At 45.6% G+C, this 22774-nt stretch overlaps 1 protein-coding gene across 10 annotated transcripts in view; it reads right to left on the minus strand.

The window, feature by feature from the left end:
- LOC308571161 (corticotropin-releasing factor receptor 1) overlaps nucleotides 1-22774 on the minus strand; it is a 74966-nt gene that overhangs the window by 30302 nt on the left and 21890 nt on the right. For 2 of the 10 annotated variants that reach the window (XM_081166637.1, XM_081166641.1), the window contains one exon: nucleotides 3538-3657. In XM_081166637.1, the coding sequence (XP_081022763.1) occupies nucleotides 3538-3657 (120 nt within the window). The other 8 variants (XM_081166636.1, XM_081166634.1, XM_081166642.1 and 5 more) reach the window with 6 other exon arrangements.

The raw sequence follows: 22774 nt of genomic DNA on the forward strand, positions 1-22774 counted from the left end.
ATCAGAGGGTGTTTTCAAATTGGGCAAAGTTCTTACACAATTGCCCTGTGACATAACCATGGATAAGATGGAGAAAATTGAATTTGCGCCTGCTGGCTTCACCCTTGACCTTGCGTTCATACTTTGGGATGAACTAGTGCTGGCTGCAAAGGGGTGGCAAGGAACTCTATTGATGGCCTTCCCCCCGGAAAAAAACACACACTTTACTACAATAGCCACATTAGAAATTACTGCATTTTAGACGACCTAAGTACTCAAAGTGTCCCAAGTGAGGGCAAGGTGAGGAGGAAGGGTGAAAAAACTGCACACCTTTATATTGCGGTGCAAGAAGGACAGGAAGTTTCTTCTGCATTTGATCTTGCCACGACACTCGCATGTCCCATATACATCATACCCTCCATAGTCTTCAGCAGTCTATCTACACACCACCTTGCCATTTCTCCTACCCTCAGCTTTCAGCCCTTGTCTAAGCTCACAATCTTAGACAGGGAATCTTAGAGGGACAACCTGAGACAGATTTCTGAGGTGATTCTTGTATCTGTGCTGGGCCTGCGCTCCTGGGGTTGAGCTTTTCTCCCAGCTTTGGTGAATTCCTCAGAGCTTCTTGGCCCATTTTATTTTCCTCAGGAGTCTTGCAAGATAACCTTAGCAAAGATGGGAATGGCCGTGGCAAGTCAAGGTCTTAATAAGCTTTAGCCCCTGGAGAATGAGATGGGGGGGGGGACAGACGGACGCACACACTGCTTTTCCCTCTTGACAGGAGAAAGGAGGGAAAGGGGAAAGCTAAACCTTTGTTGAAACTGTGTGACAGGATCGTTTTTGCTCACATGACAGCTTCATTGCTGGCGGTTCATCCCCTCAGAAACTATGAGGCTATTCCCACTCATTTCAAATCAAAGCTGTCAGGTCAGATTGGAAGGGTGATAAGCCATAGCTGCTTCAGCAGAGCAAGCCAAGTGAAATGTGGATAGACTTCAAATAAGCAGGATGGTGAGGCATCCTGCCGTCTCTGCCATTTAGCTCCTACAGTGTTGGGAAAGGGCTTGGCTTGGACTCAAAGGTATTGTGTGGCAGGCAGTATTCCTGCCACTAGGCCCAAACCAACTTGAACCCCTGATCCCATACCCCACAAGTGCCCTGGAAAAATAGGGACATCCCATTTCTCCCCCCCCCCCACAAGAGCATGGCGGCCATTTTGGGTGCCGTGATATCGCATGATTTTGTGTTGAGATCTCGCACCGAAAAAGCGCTTGGGGGGGGGGGCTGCGATCTCACACGGGTCACGTGACTCGCAAAGGGAGCACAGACAGGAAGACGCATGCCCCGGTTTTGGGACGCAACATGTTGGAGGGTATGTGATGCTGGTGGCCAAGATGGTGGCAGTGGACAACATGGCAGCCTCAGACCCTTGAGGCTTGCCAAGGCCCCTTGTCCCTCCCAGTTTTTATTCCTGCTTCCTGCCCCCCCCCCAATTCCTAGCAGTGCTTAACACAACAAAGTGCAAAAGAACTGAACTGGAAAAATAGGACACCATCCAAAGAGAGCAGGAAGATGGCCTGCTTTCTTCCCCAGTATGATGTTCAGCGTTGCAACAGGACAATGGCTCTTCCTGACAAGCTGGAAATCAAGCAGAAAGGTCTGCAAAGAGGTCAGCATAATCCAAGCACTGAGGAGGCAGTATAGAAGATCCCCGTGATTCAATTTGCACGTTACATGTTAATACTAGTGCAGTGACCTCTTTTTTATTTTTTAAGGTGGAAATTTAGAACACAGAGGTACGGGGCAGGAGGAGTGGAAGAAGGGAGCTCCTTTCTGTACTTGCTGTTTCCCTGCCCGAGACACCCCCCCCACACACACACCAGGGGTATCCTCAATTCAAACATGCATTTTGAACCCTGCTGCCACGGTGAGCGGCAGGAGCAGTGGGGGGAGTAGGTGTGGACCTTGGCACCTCAAATTTCAGTGGCGCCGTGCAGTGTGCCAAAATCCAGCGCCCCCACTTCTTGCCTTCCGTTGGACACCATAGTGCAACCAAAGTGGTTACACTCCCGTGGAGTTGCTTTGGAGTTAGGCATGACACTCCTCACCCCCATTTCTCTGTTCCTGGCCATTCCCACTCCCCACAAGGTCTGGTTCTTTCTTTTTAGAAACAGCTGCAAGGCTATGTGTTTGGCGCTAACAAAAAGGAGGACTTCGGTTGTGTACATATTCTGGTTTACTCTGGCTCCCGTGCACTCTCACTGCTAGTATTTGAAGGGGCATGCACATGATGTTAGTCACAACCCACATCTATCGTGTAGTTCCTTGAGAAATACTGCTGTTTGATGTGCTTTCCCTCAAGCTAGATTCTATCCGATTCGAAAACATCTGCCGCGTTCATTTTGCAGTTATGCTGAGGTGTGTACAATTTGAGGCAACCGTTGTGCATGTGCCGATAACAGCTTTATTGAATAGGATTTGTGTAGGGCGTGTGTTTGCAAGCGTGGGAAAACAAATCATGTAATGCACGTTGGGTGAAGACATCCCTGCATTTTCTCTGTGTTTTAAGCCACTAATGTGTACGTAGCATTTATGTCAGTACTGTAAAAGGTAAAGGGGACCCCTGACCATTAGGTCCAGTCGTGACCGACTCTGGGGTTGCAGCGCTCATCTCGCTTTATTGGCCGAGGGAGCCGGCGTACAGCTTCCGGGTCATGTGGCCAGCATGACACTAAGGTGCTTCTGGCGAACCAGAGCAGCGCACGGAAACGTTGTTTACCTTCCCGCCGGAGTGGTACCTATTTATCTACTTAGATAAATGTACTGTAATGTGGAACAAATGCAGGCACTTTCCTAGCCTTGAAAATTGACCCCAGGACAAAACTCTGCAAATCTCGACTTGGTCAACCTCACAAAAAGGCTCCTCACTAAAAAACAAAAACAAAAAATAACTCCAGGAGGTATAGCCAAGATGACAAAATATCCTTTTTAGCACTGGTAGATAAAATCTCCCAAGACCATGGGCATCAGAGACATTAGCATCTTATCCTGGAAGGGTAACATGTCGTTCTGATTCATAACCATCACCCCATTTAACTGCAAAATTTGAGCTTCTGACACTATCATCACTGGGGTTCTTCCCTTTCTTCATCTCTGTTAAGGGACAACATTGGCCTCATCCACACACCCCTTTGTCGCATCATTTGTAGGCGCAGGTCCATGAGGTTTTTCTTCTGTCCCGCCTTCTTTCCCCGGGAAAACCCTCTGTTACTGCTGAATCGGAACAAACATCAATCTGCAGTAAACCCGATTGACATTTGTTCTGATTCAACAGTAAACCACAGATTTTCCCGGGGAAAGTGGTGGGACAAATGGAAAAAACCTCTTGGATCTGTGTCTAGAAATTGCAGGGAAAATGTGAACCCACTGAGTATTTTTTGCAAACTTTTGCTTAAAGGAACTGAAGGCAACATGTCGAATCTCCAGCCCACGAATGAAAACAGGCTGATCTGTCTATCTCGAGGTGCCCGCCTGCAGCTCCACCCTCTTCCGGCTTACTTGAAGTGTTGTATCGCACTCCGAAGAAATACTCGGGACAGGGGCGGGCCACCATCTGCCCTGCTGCACTGCGAGGCCAACAGGTCCCTATCAGATCCACCAAGGCATAGCACTGGGGACCTACAGGGAAGAAAGCAAAGAGGAATTAGCAAAATAATCACAATGACATCATAATTTATTTATTTTTACAAGCCCATCCAGAGGCCTAGTAGGCTAGAATTGTACTGCCAAAGAAGCGTAGCTGAGACAATTGCATGGATGCAGAACTTATCTAATGAGAAGAATTTGAAACAACCACCACCACATACCCTCTGACATTTCTCCAGTGAAAATAGGGACGTCCCGTTCCATACTCTGGGCAGCTTCCAACATATAAAAAAAATAATTAAACATTAAACATTAAAAACTTCCCTATACAGGGCTGCCTTCAGATGTCTTCTAAAGGTTGTACACTTACTTATCTCCTTGGCTCAGGGGTCACATACTAGGGTTGCCGTATTTCAAAGACTGAAAATCCAGACAGAAAAGTTGTCAAGCTTTTTTTGGCAAAGTTGTTGAGCTTTCATTGCCCGATTTCCCCAGACATTTCAGTGATTTCCATCTGGACGTATGCTGACCCTACTGAGCAACATTTCTCTGATGAAAATAGGGATGTTCTAAGGAAAAGCGGGATATTCCGGGATCAAATCAGAAACCGGGCTGGCTTCTGTAAACCCAGTACTGTTATGTACTGAAGTTCTCACCCTGGGCCAGCAGGGGTATACTGTAGATAGTTATGCAAATGAAGCATCGAAAGTGACGTTCAGTGATTGGATAGTTTGTATGCAAATGAAGGATCGAAAGTGACGTTCAGTGATTGGCTAGTTACAGAAAATGGTTACTGTTGCATTCTAGTGGAGCTCTATATAAGCAGGCTGACTGAGCTCCTCAGTTCAGTTCTGTTCCAGCTTACAAATAAAGAGCTGCTTTGGAAGAATCACTGTGTCGTCTGATATGTTCGCCCACAACTTAACAAGTACTGTCCCTGGAAAATACGCACGCTTGGAGGGTTTGTAATTCCTAGATGAAAGTGTCTCCTGCAGAGAAAGGTTTGAAGGATTTGAAGCAACCCTCAGCGGATGAGGTTTCATTTTGTTCTTGCTCAGGATGACTGCCATATTGGGGGTTAGGAAGAAAAGTTCCATCCATTGACTGGCAATCTTGGTTTGTTTGCCACTTGACTGGTGTGTGATTTGACTCCCTTGCTTGAATAATCTTGGGAGCAATTTGCTCTGCTGCCAGCACCATTTCTGAAGGGCAGTTGCTCTCTGCTTGCGGAACAGCACAGCCTGGCTGGCGCAACCTGGAGCAGGGAGGAGGGTAGCTTAATGTGGCCTACATGGCCTTTGGTCTCATCCAGGATTCTATGAATTCCATTGGCTTTCCCACGCAACTTCTGTGCCTCGCATGTTTTCCCCCTTGTTTGGTTTGACATCGGAAGGGGTTGGGTGGCAGCATGCAGCTTGTCACATTTGCAGAAAGCACCCGGGTCCTACTGTTTAATAAATGTCATTTTGTGGTTCCTTCCCTCCCTCTGGAATGCTGAACCTAATTAGCCCGTGGTCTCTGTTATTAAGTGAGTCATTTCTGAATGCTTCTGGAATTAGCTCCTTCAAATTACTTAAGACCATGCTGAAAACAGCAGCCTCTCCTCTGGTGTGCCCTAGAACAGGCAGTTCTCCAAAGCAGCAAAAAAATAAATAAAATTAAATAAAATTATAAAATCCATCGCCAAGAACATTGCATCTATGAACCTCATCCCACATGTAGCCATTCACCTGCTTTGAAAGTGGAGAGATTCAAAACTCTCTATAATTATCTCTATTTGGACCACCACATTTGTTTTGTTTTGCCACCATGATTTTTCTTATCCTCATAAGAAACATAATACTAGAGATAAGGAATCGGAAGAATAGTTCCCTAAAACCCTGTGCCTGATGGCAGCAAGGAGAGGGAGGTGAAGACCTCTGAGATGAAATTAATTTGGGGAAGTGTTCTAACACCTAGATTGTTTGCAAAGATACACGATATAAATCCCACTAATTCAAATTGTGTGTTTGTGTGTGATGCTGTTGAGTTTAGAAAGCAGGATTTGAAGTACAGAGTTCAGCAACTTGATATTATTTCCTTAAGCTGCATCAACAAGATTGCATATTGAACATGATTTGATGCTGACTTGGGTGGGCCTGGACCCTACAGAGACTGAGCCATGCATAACTCAAAATGACCTGGACTCAGGAGTCCGTGCATTGGAGTAGTACTAAGGTACCAAGAACCCTAAGACCATCTCCCTGGACCAGCACAGAAAAAAAAGTGTCTGAAGAGCTTCCTTCTGCCAAGATATCCACAGATGAGAATTAACCCTCCAGGGGCCATGCTTTCTCCATCAGCCCCCCCTCCCCGGAATGTCTCCCTGCTGATATCCCCACATATTTACAGTGGTGGCCCGCAAGACGAATGCCTCGCAAGACGAAAAACTCGCTAGACGAAAGGGTTTTGCGTTTTTTGAGCTGCTTCGCAAGACGAATTTCCCTATGGGCTTGCTTCGCAAGACGAAAACGTCTTGCAAGTTTGTTTCCTTTTTCTTAACACCGTTAATACAGTTGCAACTTGACTTCGAGGAGCAACTCATAGAACGTGGTGTGGTAGCCTTTTTTGAGGTTTTTGAAGACTTTGGTGATTTTTGAAGCTTTTCCAAAACTTTCCCGACACCGTGCTTCGCAAGACGAAAAATTCGCCAGACGAAAAAACTTGCGGAACGAATTAATTTCGTCTTGCGAGGCACCACTGTATAGCATCTTTTCAGACCTCACCACACTGGTCCCAAAGGGACAGTAGTGAATATATTTGGAGCACACTCCTCAAAACCAGAATGCAACCCAGCTGTGCTGGTCTCTAAAGAGGGGGAACCAAGACCACCCGGTGTGCCTTCAGAACAGTGGTAGCCACACAATATATGTGGTGTAGGATAGCTCCTGGCTCAGGGGGGGCACCAAAAACAGAAATATTTAGAAACTGTTGCATGCAATTTCATCACACAAAGTTGTCATACGACAATTTTGGTTTGGTTCATCGTAATTTTTCATCTCTTAGCAGAAGCTATGTAATTCCAGATATTGGTGTATACTTAAACAAATTGGGAGAGCCTTCCCTGCACCCTATGCACATGTTGGCCTCAGAAAGCTCGTGACCCATTTTGGAGCACTGGCGTAAATAACCTGTTTCCTGGCTCTTGCCTTCACTGTATTCTGTCCAAGGTCTTGATGCCCTTCCTGCCATCCTACACACCTGACTTTCACCTTCTGCCCAACATTGTTGCCTTATTGCCTGCTGGCGGTTCCCTGGACCCACTGATTGACAGGACCTAAGATTCTTCCCACAACCCTCCCCTTTGCACCACTGGGCAATGGCTCTTTCGCACAGATCCCTGTATGGATGGAACACTTGGTCTCAAGCAGGAGGGTGGCCAGAGGTTCTGTTCATTGGCTTCTATGTGTGTCCTATCTTCACAGCTCACATATTCTGATGATTATTTTTTGGGATACGCCTCAATACACCTTGCCTTTCCCCTTCCTCCTTTATGGAAATAGCAGCTTTAGGGACAGATTTAAATGGGGGAAACAGCACAGGGGTACACTATTCATCTTCTCCCCCAGCAATGCAACCCTGCTCTTAAGTAAAGGAAACGATGTTGAGAAATATTTGGAGAATAGCCACCTAATGACTATTGCATTATATTCATAAGAAAAATCTCTGTATAGGGTGAAAAGACCATTCCTGCCTATTAACCCTGTGCTTTATCCTCAAGGTATAACTTACGCACCACTAGATGGTCTTGACCTAAACAGAGACATCCTTGCTTCTACCTTTTTCTTTTTTGCAGTTCTGTGGATAAGACTAATTAGTCAAACTGCCCTGTATGGAATTTGGTATTCAATCAAAGTGTTGAAATTAACCTTTTGGTACCTCCCAGGTGACCTCTTCATAATATTACAGAGCCTTGGAAAACCCTTGATGTATTTCTTTGGAAGACCAGCTAGGTCACTGCAACAGGGGCAAAAAGAGGATACAGTTTGATAATGATTTGATGGATTCACTTATAAGAGATATGCGACTGTGTGTTGTTCAAGTACAGCCTGTACGTAGGCAGGATCAAATTCAGAAGCGGTTTATCCAGTTTCCATTCATGCTCTTGATTCATTATCTGTGCCCAAAATTGGTAACAGAAGGCTGGCACAGCTATTTCTGAGCCTTCCTTCTTCTAACCGTTGAAATGGCGTACGCATAAGGAGCCAACTGGCAGAAGGTGATATTTTTCTTTTGGCATCGGATTTACCACTCCATTCACCCGAGTCAGAATGCACAGATCCCTGTATGGATGACTGTATGGATGTAACACACCACTTGAGCAGATATTAAAGAGAGATGGGTGCAAGCATGCAAGTACAGTGACTACTTGAAACCGTTTCATACCAGATGAGTTCAGCTGTCTCAGCACTGTCTACTTTTTTAAATCAGGGAGTGGGTGCTCCCAGTCCTGCCTCTTGAGATCCATTTTTAAGTGGGAAATGCTAGGGGCTGAGATTTAGAATTTCTACATGCAACATGAGCTCTGCTTCTGAGCTACGGCCACTCTGCCTATAGATAAACATAACCTGAATTGGAAGGGGGTGGAATAGATGACTCTTGGGATCCCTTCCAACTCTACAACTCTATGATTCTATAGCTCATGACCACCCGCAGTCTATTATGCTTTGCACCAGCCAGATCAGCTGCTGCTGGGATTCCAATCTCTTTGTGCACAACCTAGCTTCAGTTCTCACCATAATAGGTAGATGTGAGGCACACTCAAGATATTTGGAGCAGCCCAATGCACATAGTCCTTCGTTAGGCAGCAAGCCACACACACACACACACACACACACACACACACACACACACACAATAAATATGGAAAGCCACTTTTCGTAACACAGCAACGCAACTCCCAGAATATATTCAAATACACAGCTGGATTATTGGATGTTGAAAATCTAATCATTGTTCATTTCAGATCCCATGCATACTTCAGCTGTTCTGCTGCCGTGCTCTTCGATTTTAGGAAACTTTCAAAATTAACTGGTTTCCAGTCCAAAACACATTTGTTTGGAAGAGAACAATTATCGTGTGATAGCAGGCTTGCTTCTTAATTATGAGGAACGGCTAAGGGAGCTGGGCATGTTTAGCCTGGAGAAGAGGAGGTTAAGGGGTGATATGATAGCCATGTTCAAATATATAAAAGGATGTCACATAGAGGAGGGAGAAAGGTTGTTTTCTGTTGCTCCAGAGAAGCGGACACGGAGCAATGGATCCAAACTACAAGAAAGAAGATTCCACCTAAACATTAGGAAGAACTTCCTGACAGTAAGAGCTGTTCGACAGTGGAATTTGCTGCCAAGGAGTGTGGTGGAGTCTCCTACTTTGGAGGTCTTTAAGCAGAGGCTTGACAACCATATGTCAGGAGTGCTCTGATGGTGTTTCCTGCTTGGCAGGGGGTTGGACTCGATGGCCCTTGTGGTCTCTTCCAACTCTATGATTCTATGATTCTATGATTCTATGCTACAAAACTGCTTCCTTGGAAAATTTCTATGTAGCTATGTAGCTTCCAAGGCTCAGTGGCCAGGACACACACTTAGCATTCAATACCTGGGTCCTTCTGAAGCACTTGCAACACTCTCAAGAATCATATATGCAACACTCTAAAAGAATCTTGCTTCTACACCAACCTGAGGGTGCAGGAAGCTACTGATGCCTGCTTTAACCAAGTCAGCACTAGGGGAAAAGCTCTCTTTCCACCAGCTGCTCCTACTTAAAAGAGCATGTTGCAAGCAATATGCCGTCTTGGTGGCTAGAGACAGATTCGTTACAGGGCTTCCTTCCGCAACTAATTGCCCACTTAATCAACTTTGATTGTCCTTGTCATCCGACAGGCTTCCCTGTGCCCAAGAGCAGAGGACATCCCTCCACACCTTGCATGAGAGAAATCCATAGCAATTACAAGATGTAAATGAAAGGGAGCAGCAGAAACATGTACTTTTGGCTTTTACCTAGACTAAGTGTAGGTGGGTTCCCACAAGACAAGACACAGTGATAACAGCAAAAACCTTTATTGAACTAACAGAACTGGACTACAGGTGCAAAGCAACTCCTTATATACATTTCTGAAAGCCTGGGCCACTCCCACTCCCAATCTGATTGGCTGTCTAAACTTCCAAGCTGCGAATTGTGACTCAGAGTTGACATATGTTCCGATTCTGCAGTAAACCGCAGGTTTTCCTAGGGAAACAGGTGGGACGAAAGGAAAACGACTCTCATGGGCCTAGAAATCATGGGGCAGAACCCCATTTGGGTAACAACTCTTAGCCTTGAACTTTTACTGCAATCATCACTTTCAATGACAAATGGCTGCTGGGAGGAGTGTGTGTGCAACAGTGGCGTAGCGTGGGGGGTGCCAGGGGTGCCGGCCGCACCGGGCGCAACATCTGGGGGGGCGCGCTCGCTGCCTCCGGAGTCGCCGAAGAGCCTCGGGCGCAGGCTGTAGCGGAGCCGCATGTCTCGCGGAACCGACGAGCTGTGCGCGCGTCCGGGCTGAAGGCGCCCGGTAGGCAGCGGCTCTCAGCGCTCGCCGCGGAGGACGCGCCAGGCAGCCCCTCCTCACAGCCCCGCCTCCGCCGCTGGTGCAGCAGCTGCTGGGCCGTTGCAATTTCCTCGCCTCTCTGCCCCCCTCCTCCTCCGGGCAAGCGGCGTCGTTTGGGCGGCAGCGCCAGCGGCAACTCGCAGGTTAGGGGTTAGGGGGGGCGCAAATTACTTGCCTTGCCCTGGGTTAGGGGGCGCAAATTACTTGCGTTGCCCCGGGTGCTGACAACTCACGCTACGCCGCTGGTGTGCAATTTTGGGTGGGAAGTTGGCACAGGTTCAGAGACAAGGAGCATGCTCCAGATAGGTGTGGTTTTCCTTCCTAGCAAATGTGACATGCTGAAGCACACTTAAAAAACAAACAAACATGAGTAATGTCATGTTTCTCGTGGCCTGCCATACACATCCTGCCCAGCTCGTCACAGATGCCCACGACTTTTCTGTATTTCACACCATAAAAGGAAAAAAAGGACAGAGGTAAAATGCTTTGTGGCTAAAGGATGAAATAAAGCTTGCATGAAATCATTTTAACTTCATTGTACTTAGAGTTCCATTAAGCAGATTGTATGGGTGTATCATTTATATTTTACTTGGAACCGGCTCTGTGGTTTTTAAGTTAAGTCCCTGCTGCGTTTCTTTCGTTACTGGCCATTGTGGCAGGGAGGAAAAAAACCCGTGCCTTTTGAAAGCTTTTGAGTGCCTGCCTCTGTCAAAATTGGATTCTGATCCTGCTGGAAGAAAGCTAGACGATAAGGAATAAAAATAACCATTAACCACAGCTCTGGGCCCTGATGTATTTTTAAAAAACTTATTCATAGCCATTTCTCTAGCACTTTTCTTTGTAAAAAGTGTTTCCGAACTCTAATTTCATTTATATATCCATACGACCACCTTCTGTGGTAGGCAAAGAATTCTCTGTGTGTCCAGGCAAGCACTACCTGTCTCAAGTATAACTTAGGCTGCAATCTTTGGCACCTTTATTTGGGGATAAGCCCCATTAAAGCACAGTGAGACTTAGTAGTCGTGCCATTAGGGCAGAACTTTAGGGCAGCTGGACAGCTGGACAGTAGAGTTGGCTTAGCATACAGTGGTACCCTGGTCCTCAAACTTAATCCGTTCCGGAAGTCCGTTCTAAAACCAAAGCATTCCAAAACCAAGGTGCACTTTCCCACAGAAAGTAATGCAAAATGGATTAATCCGTTCCAGACTTTTAAAAACAATCCCTAATACAGCAATTTAACATGAATTTTACTATCTAGCAAGAACATAGATCCATAAAATGAAAGCAATAAACAATGGACTGCAGTCACACAATCAATCAGTAGCTGAACTGGGTTCCACACAGTCACAAAAACAAAAAGAGCCGCAAAAACACAAAATAAATAGCAAAAATAGACAGACCTCAGCATAATACTCAAAACGGAAGTGTGGCACTCAAAATGAAAGTGTGTCATTCAAATCAGAAGCATAACACTCAAAATGGAGCACATTCAGCTTCTGAAAAAAGTTCGCAAACTGGAACACTTACTTCTGGGTTTGCAGTGTTTGGGATCCAAGTTGTTTGAGTACCAAGGCATTTTGAGACCCAAGGTACCACTGTATTTTGAAATAAGTGAAACAATGCACATTTACCATCTAAAGACACACACACACACAAACACACCCCGCCGCCACAAAAATTAAGTCCACAAAGTCCAGAGTGATAAAAATTAACTAATTGCACCACTGGATCCTTGGGAACCACAACAGCTTTTGCAGAGCAAGCCTATGCATGTTTACTCCGAATCAAGCCCCACTGAGTTTGCTGGGGCTTGCTCTCAGCTAAGCGTGACATTGTCTGCAGCCTCAGCAGTTTAATTGATTTCCAGCGGCACACCCATGTAGCTTGTCGGTAGGGCTGGACGAGAGAACTGTTATTGTTTGATTTTAATGAGAAACTACCTTATTTGCAGGGACGCGGGTGGCGCTGTGGGTTAAACCACAGAGCCTAGGACTTGCTGATCAGAAGGTCGGCGGTTCGAATCCCCACAACAGGTTGAGCTCCCATTGCTCGGTCTCTGCTCCTGCCAACCTAGCAGTTCGAAAGCATGTCAAAGTGCAAGTAGATAAATAGGTACCGCTCTGGCGGGAAGGTAGGGTTCGCCAGAAGCGGCTTAGTCATGCTTGCCACATGACCCAGAAGCTGTACGCCGGCTCCCTCAGCGAATAAAGCGAGATGAGCGCCACAACCCCAGAGTCGGTCACAACTGCACCTAATGGTCAGGGATCCCTTTACCTTTTTACCTTATTTGCATGAATATGAGAATTAAAACACAGCTATCCTTTGAAATTTCCATTTCTCCAAATTTTGCAAGGCAGTTCTCCAGCCAAACAGAAAGTACAAAATGAATAATATTAGGGGGAAAGATGCACATGGGAGTGAAAATTACATGCAAAGCGCATTGTATTAGGTGAAACTTTTTGAAAAAACGTCAAAGTCGCATTAAAAAGGCTGCATATTGGAAGAAACACACAGTAAAATACAGACAAGTTTTCAGGAGGGTTGTTTAAAAATAAATAAATCATGACATACTGCAGAGATGTGGAGAACCGAATTTAAGAGTGGAATGATGAAAAACATGAGGAACTGAAATTGAAGAGTTTCTTGCATCCTTGCCTGTCAGTCACACTGTTTGGCAATTTAAGACCACAGGAGAATGACTCCATATTCAAAATTTCCCAAGCGCAATGAAAGAGGAAACAATATCAAAGAAATGCAGTTCTCTGAGTGTGGATCCTTATGTAGTCAGGATGGCACTATCCATACACAAGAAAGAGGTTGGCAGCCAGTGGGCTTGGAAGAACCCCAAGATTTGCAGAAGTACAAAAAATTATTTAGAATCCTTCCGAAAGTGTTTGCGGGTGGGGATAAAAACAGCCCAGTGGGAACTAAGTATGCCTCACTGGCCGCAGAGTGCTGGCAGCAAGGGAGGGGGGTGGAAAAACAGCAGGCAGGAGGAATGTAATGGAGTATCCTGGAACAGGACATGATAGGATGGGCCCTTGAACAGGAGCATTCCACACTGCAACATTTCATTGCATGCCCCCACTCCCACCCCCCATAGTGGGTCCTAGCTTTTGCTTATAAAATACCAAGTCACCTCACACTTAAGACTGTCCCCTTCTGGGCCCTCTCCAAAGGCGTACTGATTAATGTCAATCGCAGTTTGCAAATGGGATCAATTAACAGATAGAGCCATTCATTAAAAGCCTGAGAATTAAATATTTATTTATTTATTTAAGGTAAAGGACCCCTGGACAGTTAAGTCCAGTCAAAGGGGATTATGGGGTTGCGACGCTCATCTCGCTTTCAGGCTGAGGGAGCCGGCGTTTGTCCACAGACAGCTTTCCGGGTCATGTGGCCAGCAGGACTGTAGCACCCTGCTTGTGGTTAACGCTTAGCTGGAATGAAATATTCAACGCAGCAATAGAGAAATTAAAATAATTATTTATTTGTCAGACAAATAAATGAGAGGCACAGTGGTATATGGTTACCAAGCTCTGGCCTGGCCTCCTGCCATTATGGCCAGCCCTTATATTCCCTTAATCCAGCCCCCTTTGCTCCTCCTGTGGCTGCCTCTGTCCAATCAGCCTGGTTGGATTTCCTATTGGCTGATTGCTAGAACCAATCACAAAAAGATACACCCATATCCTCCTGTCCTTATATGGAGCACAAAGAGCTATATATTGTTACATCTATAAATGACAAATAAGTAGTAATATATCTTACATGTGTCTCAACAAGGAATCTTAATCACCAGCTCACCTCTTGCCCTCCTTGCCCTATTGCCTTCTAAAACAAATGGTTAATCTTAAATTTTTATCTTAAACGTATGTCAAGGATCTTGAGTTTCACATCAACATTGAAAGATCTCCTTCATTTGAAGGTTTCCAAACAAATGTCTGACAGCCATATATCAGGACTGCCCAGGACTGGCGTCTTCCTGTCTGGCAGGGGGCTAGGCTGCTGGCTGACTTAATTCCAGGATAAAATACAACTCTTTACAACTATATGAAATCTAGCATTTCTTAAATCCTTTGCATAATTACATCTATGCCAATACACTTAATACACAACACAGGTAGCCTCTTAAAAAGAATAAGGTCTTTGTACAAAAGGAACTCAGTTTAAAACAGTTTCAGAAGAAACCTCTTTAGTTTACATCTTCCCCCCCTTCTCCAGCCAGTTGCTTTGTTTCCATTAGCTCTTCCCAACATTTATTGCCCTTAAACTCTCTCTCTTTAAGAAAGAAACAGCTTTAAAAGACTTCCCAAAATTTCTGCCAGCTAGATGCTTCTCCATTTGGCCTTTAACCTTGGAAAGAAGATCTGGCTCATTTTACTGGGAGGCACATTGGCATTATTTTACTATTTACTCATTCCTAATTATATTTATCTCTGCCTTTGTTATCTTCTGTAACATGTAGGGTCAGTGTCCTTACTCAGTCTGTAATTTCAGCTTTTACGACTTTGAGAATTGTTTTCTGCTATCAATCAAAAGGGGCCCCTTGTCTAAGAGGAAAACACTGTCAGTGTTTTCTTAAGCAGCTAGCCTTCTTGCCTGGCATGAAACTTTTGAAAATCTAAGCCCTCTCTTTAATATACAAGTCCTGATCAAACATTAATAAAATGCAGGCTTATGCCTGATGCCTCAGGACTAAACCGCTTCTGACGCAACGGAACACCGTGACGGAAGCCAGAGCGCCCTCCCTGCTTCAAAGTCTCTTGAAGATATGCTTTTTGCTCAGGCTTTCCTGGATTGTTAAAGGTGGAGACTGCTCTTTTGTATTTTAAGAGGCTATATTTTATTTTTGTATTTCATGGCATGTTTTCAGTGTTGTTATGATATGCTTCAGTTTGCTCTACACCACTTAGAGATGTTTTTATAGTAAGCAACCTAGAAATAATATTACAGGCCCCATACCCCTTTCCCTCTGGAACCCATAGCCATGCCATAAAGAGAATAAAAAAATGCAGACAGCTGCATTCTTCCACTCAATATAGACTGCTGTGTTGATCCTATATATCATTATGGGTATACAGATTAATAAATATGGTATATAAATGAACAGCAAAAGTTATTTTTTAACTTTTAAAAAAGCCGTTTTAATTATAATGTTTTGCTTTACCATATATTTAAATTAAGGATGTTTTAGTTATGTATTGATTTCATAGTTGCAAACACCTTAGAAGCCAATCTGGCATATTAGTGGTACATAAATTAATATATAAGAAAATAATAATAATTACAAACAGACGCATGAGCAGCAATACATAGCACAATACCCAGTTCATTAGGATCAGCATGAAGGTAATTATATAGCTTCCTGGGAGTATAGTTTTGCTTTGTTTTTAATTCATTTTTATTAAGGATTTTCTTCTGTTACAAAACAAACAATGAAATGTACATACCCTGGGAGAATAGTTGGATGTAATTGTATAGTTTTCTGGGAGCACGCTGCAACGTACTCAGTGGTGCTTGCTTCTGACAGCACAGATTCACCTTGTAAAACACACTGATTTTAAGGCAGCTGAAATGCGACATTTAGCTTTTAATTAGAAACGCAAACAGTTTTGTAAAGAAGGGTTATCATTAAAACTCTGTGCCTGAAGTAGGGATTCCATCAAAGGAAAGGAAAGAAGTGCCTAGCCTCTGCTTGGCTGTTTCCCTTATTCTCTATGCTAATCTGTCATAAATAATAGTAAAAGTGGAAAGCTTCATGGTCAACTTATTCCCTCATCAAACCACTTGCCCTGGCGCTCCGGAAGATAATGCCATCACTAAAAAAAGTTCAAGAGCTGCACTCCTTTATTTTCCCTCCATTGATGTTATGGAGCGCTTCCACAATTAATTGAACTCAGTGGTGCCACCAGAGCAGGACTAATACTCAGCAGGACTCAGCAGAATGAGCAGGAAGGCCCCTAAACACAGCAGGGTTGGCATACCTGATTATGAAATTAGTGGAATAAAACACACAATCATCTAATGAGGGGGGATGCTCCTGTGAAATAATTTAAGACTGGAAAAACCGGTGTCACCATTAAGTCCAGAGTCTAAAATTATGTAACAGCACCACTGATTTAACTCAGGACCCCCAGGGCTGAACATCTTGCTAATAGTTCCCACCAGCACCACCACTCTGCCATGTGACGGACAGTTTGATTATGGGTTGGCTCGCTTGTGCATCTTCCCATCTGCTTGCCGCTTTCTTTGCTGTATCAATCTTGGCAGGCGTGTAGCAAGCGGCAAGCAAACAGTGCATCACCCAGACACTCTCTGGGATATTAATGGACGAGGAGCCCAAGAAGCCACTGGCACTACAGGTTTGGGCATGACAAATGGCAGGGGAAAGCAGCGGCCATCCATCACGGCTGGCACCCAAGGGCATGCGGCAGCTACCAAAGCAAAAGGAAAGAGGTCCTTTAGGGTGGAAAACAAATGAGAAACAACAAGGCAGGTTCCTTTCCCAGCCAAAGAGGGGAGGGAAGTATTTCGTCACATATTTACTGGACAGACGACTCTAGTTTAGAAGCTCTGGAGCTTTCTGGGAAGCTGCATCCTTTGACTGTGAGCATCCTCAGTCTAGATGGTTTTCTGCTACTGGGAAGATTTTCTGTGCACGCTAAGAGGCATTCCTCTTGAGTCTGCCTGGCTGAAAATGTGCGGGAAATAAATTCACAGCTCTGAGACCTCCAGTTGCTGTGGAACTGTGCATTCCACCCTAAGATTCTTCAGAGGAAAGCCAAGATATAAATTAGGTAGAGAGGCTGGCAGCAGTGGCGTGCGCTGAAATTTTCCGTAGGGCCAGAAGCGCCATCTTGCGAGGGAGATTGGGGAGGGGGCGCATGACATCTTGACGTCCTGGCATCATGCATGTGGGCATCACACCTCCATCTCTTAGCCAGACAGAAGCTTCTTGGGCTTTCGGAAGGAGGTGCCAGGGTTCTGATAGAAGACGGATTGTAGGGAAGCAAGATATCGGAGGGTGGAGAGCCCTAGCTACCTTCATGCACACCTCCTTTTTGATGCTAAAATTTGATCCATCTGTGTACATCAACAGAGGTGAGTGGTGCAAGGGCACCCTCCATGCGGCTGTGACTCCCTCCATCATCGATCCAGATCTTGATATCCTATCAATGAGCAGACATACCTCTCCGAACACATTCTTTAATACTAATCTAATATAATGTGTTCACTGTCTGAAGAGTTTGCAAGCCGCGTTTAAAAAGCGTTGCCTTTTCTCAAACAGATATATTTCTCCTTTTTCTGGGTATTCATTGATCGGTGGGTATATACAAATGGGTTGATACATGAATTCGGATAAGATGAATCTATTGTGTGGGGTAAATAAGGAAAAGTGTGAAGGAGAACACGAATCAAGTCACAAAAGGAAAAAGTAATGAATAGATGACATGAGGTTCTGCACCAGTTTAAGACCCAGCAGTCTTATGGGTTTCAAAAAGTGTCGTATTTTGCTTTTCAAGTTAAAGAGGGGTTAAAAAAAATACGAAAGATGGCATCCAATGGGGTTTTTTTTTGGGGGGGGGATAATAGAGCAAGTAGATTCTTAGGAAACTGGATTTATGCTCATTTTTTTATTTGTGCACCTGCAGAATCACAGTTTACCCACAGCCCTGGTTAATAATAATAATAATAATAATAATAATAATAATAATAATAATAAAATTTTTATACCCCGCCCTCCCTGGCCAAGGCTCAGGGCGGCTAAACCCAAATATATAATACATTAAAAACACAAAATCAAACAATTGATTAAAACACAGCTCAAAATCACAGTAAAACCAAAATACAATTAAGTGGCCAACCCACGAATCACAGCCATGAAGGTAGGAATATTAAATATTCGCCAGGCCCGGTCACCCGTGCTGGTCCCATATGGGCCGATAGAAAGGGCCAAGGGGGGCACTTACATACAGGGTTTCATTTATGGCATGCCTTGTAAATAAAGTCAGAAAAGTTACTAACCAACCATTTGTTACTAACGCTTCCGCTTCCACACGACAGTGCTAATGATGTTGGTCTATGTGGAGAGGCCTGCTGACCATTGGCAGGCCAGAGGTAAATTATGTCTGGAGAAATGGGGGCAGGGAAAGGGTGACCTTATGGTTCTCCCTGCAGCCTCTTTCAAACAGGACTGACTCACCTGCTGAAAATGCCAATACTTAATTTCAGGCAGCAGTTTTGCAAAGCCCTGTAAATGAGCAGCTTGGCAGAGACATCTATCATCCGCATTCCGTAAGGCCCATCCATCAACCCCAAAAACAAGCCCACGATTCCTCGGCCAGTGGCAGCGTTTGGCCAGGTGTTTTGCAAGCACACATCCTCCTCTCCCCCTGTCTCTCCTCCCCAGCACTGGTCTTTCTACAGAACTGGCCTAAGGAGGCTGCATACCTGCAATGCCCCTGGTTGGTCTTCAGCTCAGTTTTGCTCACAGCAGACGCATAAGAATTAGTAGGACTAAATTAGGTCCATTCGCGTCAATGAGTTTATTCTGAGAAAAATGTAGTTGGCTGCCACTATCCAGAGTTTTATCCTCCCTCACCCTCCCCACCTCCTCATAGGTAAGTGAGTAAAATGGATCTGAAACCAAAGGAGGAAAAGCAAGAAAATGTTTGTGCATATTTTGATGCATGTGTTGGAACCTGTATCCACAGAGGGCCTGGGAATCCTAGGATAGACTGTAGCTTGGTGTTAGGAAGAAGAAGAAGAAGAAGAAGACGAAGACGAAGACAAAGACAAAGACAAAGACAAAGACAAAGACGAAGACGAAGACGAAGACGAAGACGAAGAAGAAGAAGAGTTTGGATCTGATACTCCGCCTTTCACTCCCTTTAAGGAGTCTCAAAGCGGCTAACATTCTCCTTCCCCTTCCTTCCCCACAGCAAACACTCTGTGAGGTGAGTGGGGCTGAGAGACTTCAGAGAAGTGTGACTAGCCCAAGGTCACCCAGCAGCTGCATGTGGAGGAGCGGAGACGCGAACCCGGTTCACCAGATTACGAGTCTACGCTCTTAACCACTGCACCACACTGGCTTTGCATGCAGAAGGTCTCAGCTTCAATCCACTGGTGTGCCCAGGTAGAGTGGGGGAAAGTGCCAGCCAGAAACCCTGGAGACAGCCAGTGCAGGTAACATTGAGCTAAAGGGATGCATGGTCTAACTCATTCTAAGCTAGCTTCCTGTGTTAGTTAGTTATTCCATTTACAGTGGCAGGAGGCCCCATTAGCTAAAGTGGTGCTTCAGGTTAAGAACAGTTTCAGGTTAAGAACGGACCTCTGGAACGAATTAAGTACTTAACCCGAGGTACCACTGTACATATCACTTTTATCTCCCAAGGATCTCAAAGTGGTGCATGTGGTTCTCTTCCTCTCCATTTCATCCTCACAGCAACCCTGTGAGGTAGGTTAGGCTTAGAGATGGTGGGCTGGCAGAAGGTCAACCAGCGAGTTTCATGGCCAAGTGGGGATTCGAACCCTGGGACTCCCAGGTCCAAGCCCAGCGCTCTAACCATTACACCACACTGGCTCTGGCATTCTTCAGATTCTGAAAAATGACCCTTGGCCACAATGCTGGCTCCAAAAATCTGGGGATCCTTAGGCAAGACGCATTCTGTGGGGGCCCCCTCAACCTGTATTAGGTGATGCTTGAAAACTGTGGGTTTTAATACTGCCTTTGGGTGGAGAACATTTGACTCACCTGCTCCATTTCCTTCCCTACCCAGTTGCCTTTGCCCCTCTGCATACCAGGACAGAGAACCATTGAAGCAGAAGCAATAGGGTGACCAGTAATGCGTTGCCAAAGAAGAAGGTCTTTTATCACCCCCCCTCCCATAATGGTGGGGGGAGGGGGGAAAGAGGCCACCAATTTGCATTTAATTTGCACATGAGAATTCATATGCATAGATAGGAGATTTAGAAATAATTGTTATAATTGCAGTAGAAATGCAATACATCTCACCGTAACGGTGAAGACACTGGGAGACCTGGTTGCAGGCACCAGCTGCTGCCAGCTTCTGATGGGCAACTTCAAGGCTCCTGCTTTCCCTTTTTCTAGTTCCTTATCTTCAAACTGACTGGACAGTCCTCAAACAGAGGGCACCATCAAACATTTATTCTACCTGTGATGGATTTCCATGAGGCCTCCAGGAGGAAAGAAGAGAGCGCTGAGCCACAGCTGCAAATCCGATAAAAGGCCAGTTATAACGGAGGGTGTCTGGGACGCGGGTGGTGCTGTGGGTTAAACCACAGAGCCTAGGGCTTGCCGATCAGAAGGTCGGCGGTTCGAATCCCCGCAACGGGGTGAGTTCTCGTTCCTCAGTCCCTGCTCCTGCCAACCTAGCATTTCGAAAGCACGCCAAAGTGAGGGAAGGTAAACGGCGTTTTTGTGCGCTGCTCTGGTTTGCCAGAAGCGGCTTAGTCATGCTGGCCACATGACGCGGAAGCTGTACGCCGGCTCCCTTGGCCAATAAAGCGAGATGAGCGCTGCAACCCCAGAGTTGGTGACGACTGGACCTAATGGTCAGGGGTCCCTTTACCCTTTAACGGAGGGTGTCAGGTGCTTATCAAAGGAGCCCTGACAGATGTATAAGGCCTGGGGAGGAGCAACTAGCCAAACAGGTCTCGCTTTCTGTCTCCTGCCTAGCCTAGAACACTCTCCATTCCCTTTACACTTAACCCATGACCCAAATCAGAAACTCTTCATGCGAGCGTGCTTTATAAAATTACTCAGTATGATTTAATGACTTGGCAGATGCAATCCACACGAAGGAGTAGCTGCGGCAAAGCGTGCTCCTTAATTAGGCAGGAAATTAACTTGCAAGTTAATTAATATGAATTTAATGAATGCCATTTACACCGGGCATTTCTGGATTGGGTGGAGGAGAGTCTTGACTAGTATGATTCTAAGCCCAGTGTTGTCAAACACAAGCTGGAGAAGGGAGTTTTTCCATACTGTGTCCTTCGGGTCTCCTACCCCACTCCAAACAAATCACAGAACTATCCTCAGGGCTAGGAAGCATAACAATGGCTCCTGCCTCACTCATGAGTCAATATCAGCCTCGTTCCCCACTCTTTAGGGGATTAGAGCCTTATCAGGACCGGGATGCAGAGGCGGAAGAAGAGGGGTGCGGTGGGGGCAGTCGCCCTGGGTGTCACCACTGAGGGGGGTGACAAAATGCCAGGCGGCACTCACCGCGGGGCCTGCAGCGCACCCGAGTCATGCGTCTCTCCAGGGAGTGACGCGGTGGCTTGGGCGCCCGCAGGCTCCGCGCTGCCCCAAATGGTCCGCCTGCTGCCCCTCCCTCAGCTGTAGGGCGGCTAAGTGGAAGGAGGCAGGCAGACTCCTTGGAGGCCCCGAGGAGCGCCCTGCCCCAGCTTGCCCTGCCCCGCAGGCGACTGGCCTTGGCCCTGGGCGCAGGGCGCAGGGCATGCACGCCATCCTAGGTGCCCGATCGGCTTGCTCTGCTGCTGCCGGGATGAATCTTTTTCAGTTTGAGGGTGACATTAGGCAACCTTCCAGGAACCTATAGTTGGAAAAGTTTCAGGAAAGGGGCATTTGAGGATTGAAGATAATGTTTGTTTATAGAAAGTGGCTTTGTTGGCTTTTATATTGGACCAAACTGCAGGAGGCAGTGGAAGACACGAGTGCCTGGCGTGCTCTGGTCCATGGTGACCCTCTGGTGTCATATTTTAGTAACGCATTATGAATGTTAAAAGTAGAACGTCATGCGGCCATATGGTTATCAAAACCATTCCTCAACCCTTCCTTAACATTAAAAACCTAGCATTGTTAGCAATTTACAATGGGGTGGTAGGTTCACAGGCTATGAAGGACTTGCTCATAAATTTACTGACAGCTGCACGTATTATTGTAGCTAGGAAGGTGAAGGGGCAAGCAGAATACAAAATGGAAGAGTGGTATAAAGAGGTGTGGAGTATAGCAAATGGTGATAAATTAACATATGCCATTAAAGTAAGACGGGGAATATGCAGGAGAAATTATTTTGAGGAGATATGGAGGGTGTTTGTAGAATTTGTACCGTTAAAACGCAAGAGGTGTTGAAATTTTGGGAGGTTGGATAGTTACAATGGAATGGTCTCAGTGGTGGGGTTCACATTTTTATTCTTATTTATTTATAATTATTACTTTGTCAAAAAAAATTAAAAATTAAAGAAGAAGAAGAAGAAGAGGAGGAGGAGGAAGAAAACATTAAAAACCATGAGTGTAGATCTGTCTCTCATGGCCTCTTGCCCTGAAATTCCCTACCCTTGGTCTTAAAGAGCCAGGTTACCCACTGCCAACCAGAACCTGGGATTTACTGAACCCAGGCCACTGGGCACAAACCTTAGTCTCAAAACACAGAGATCAATCTCGTAGTCTCAAAACCTTGGTGAGTGCTTGCATTTCCCCTGTCCGTGAAGCAGGATAGTGTGATGGTTTTCCGGAGACAAGACCCAAATAGCAGG

This window comes from Podarcis bocagei (assembly GCF_964188305.1).
Source record: "Podarcis bocagei genome assembly, chromosome: 13".
NCBI classification, from domain to species: domain Eukaryota; kingdom Metazoa; phylum Chordata; class Lepidosauria; order Squamata; family Lacertidae; genus Podarcis; species Podarcis bocagei.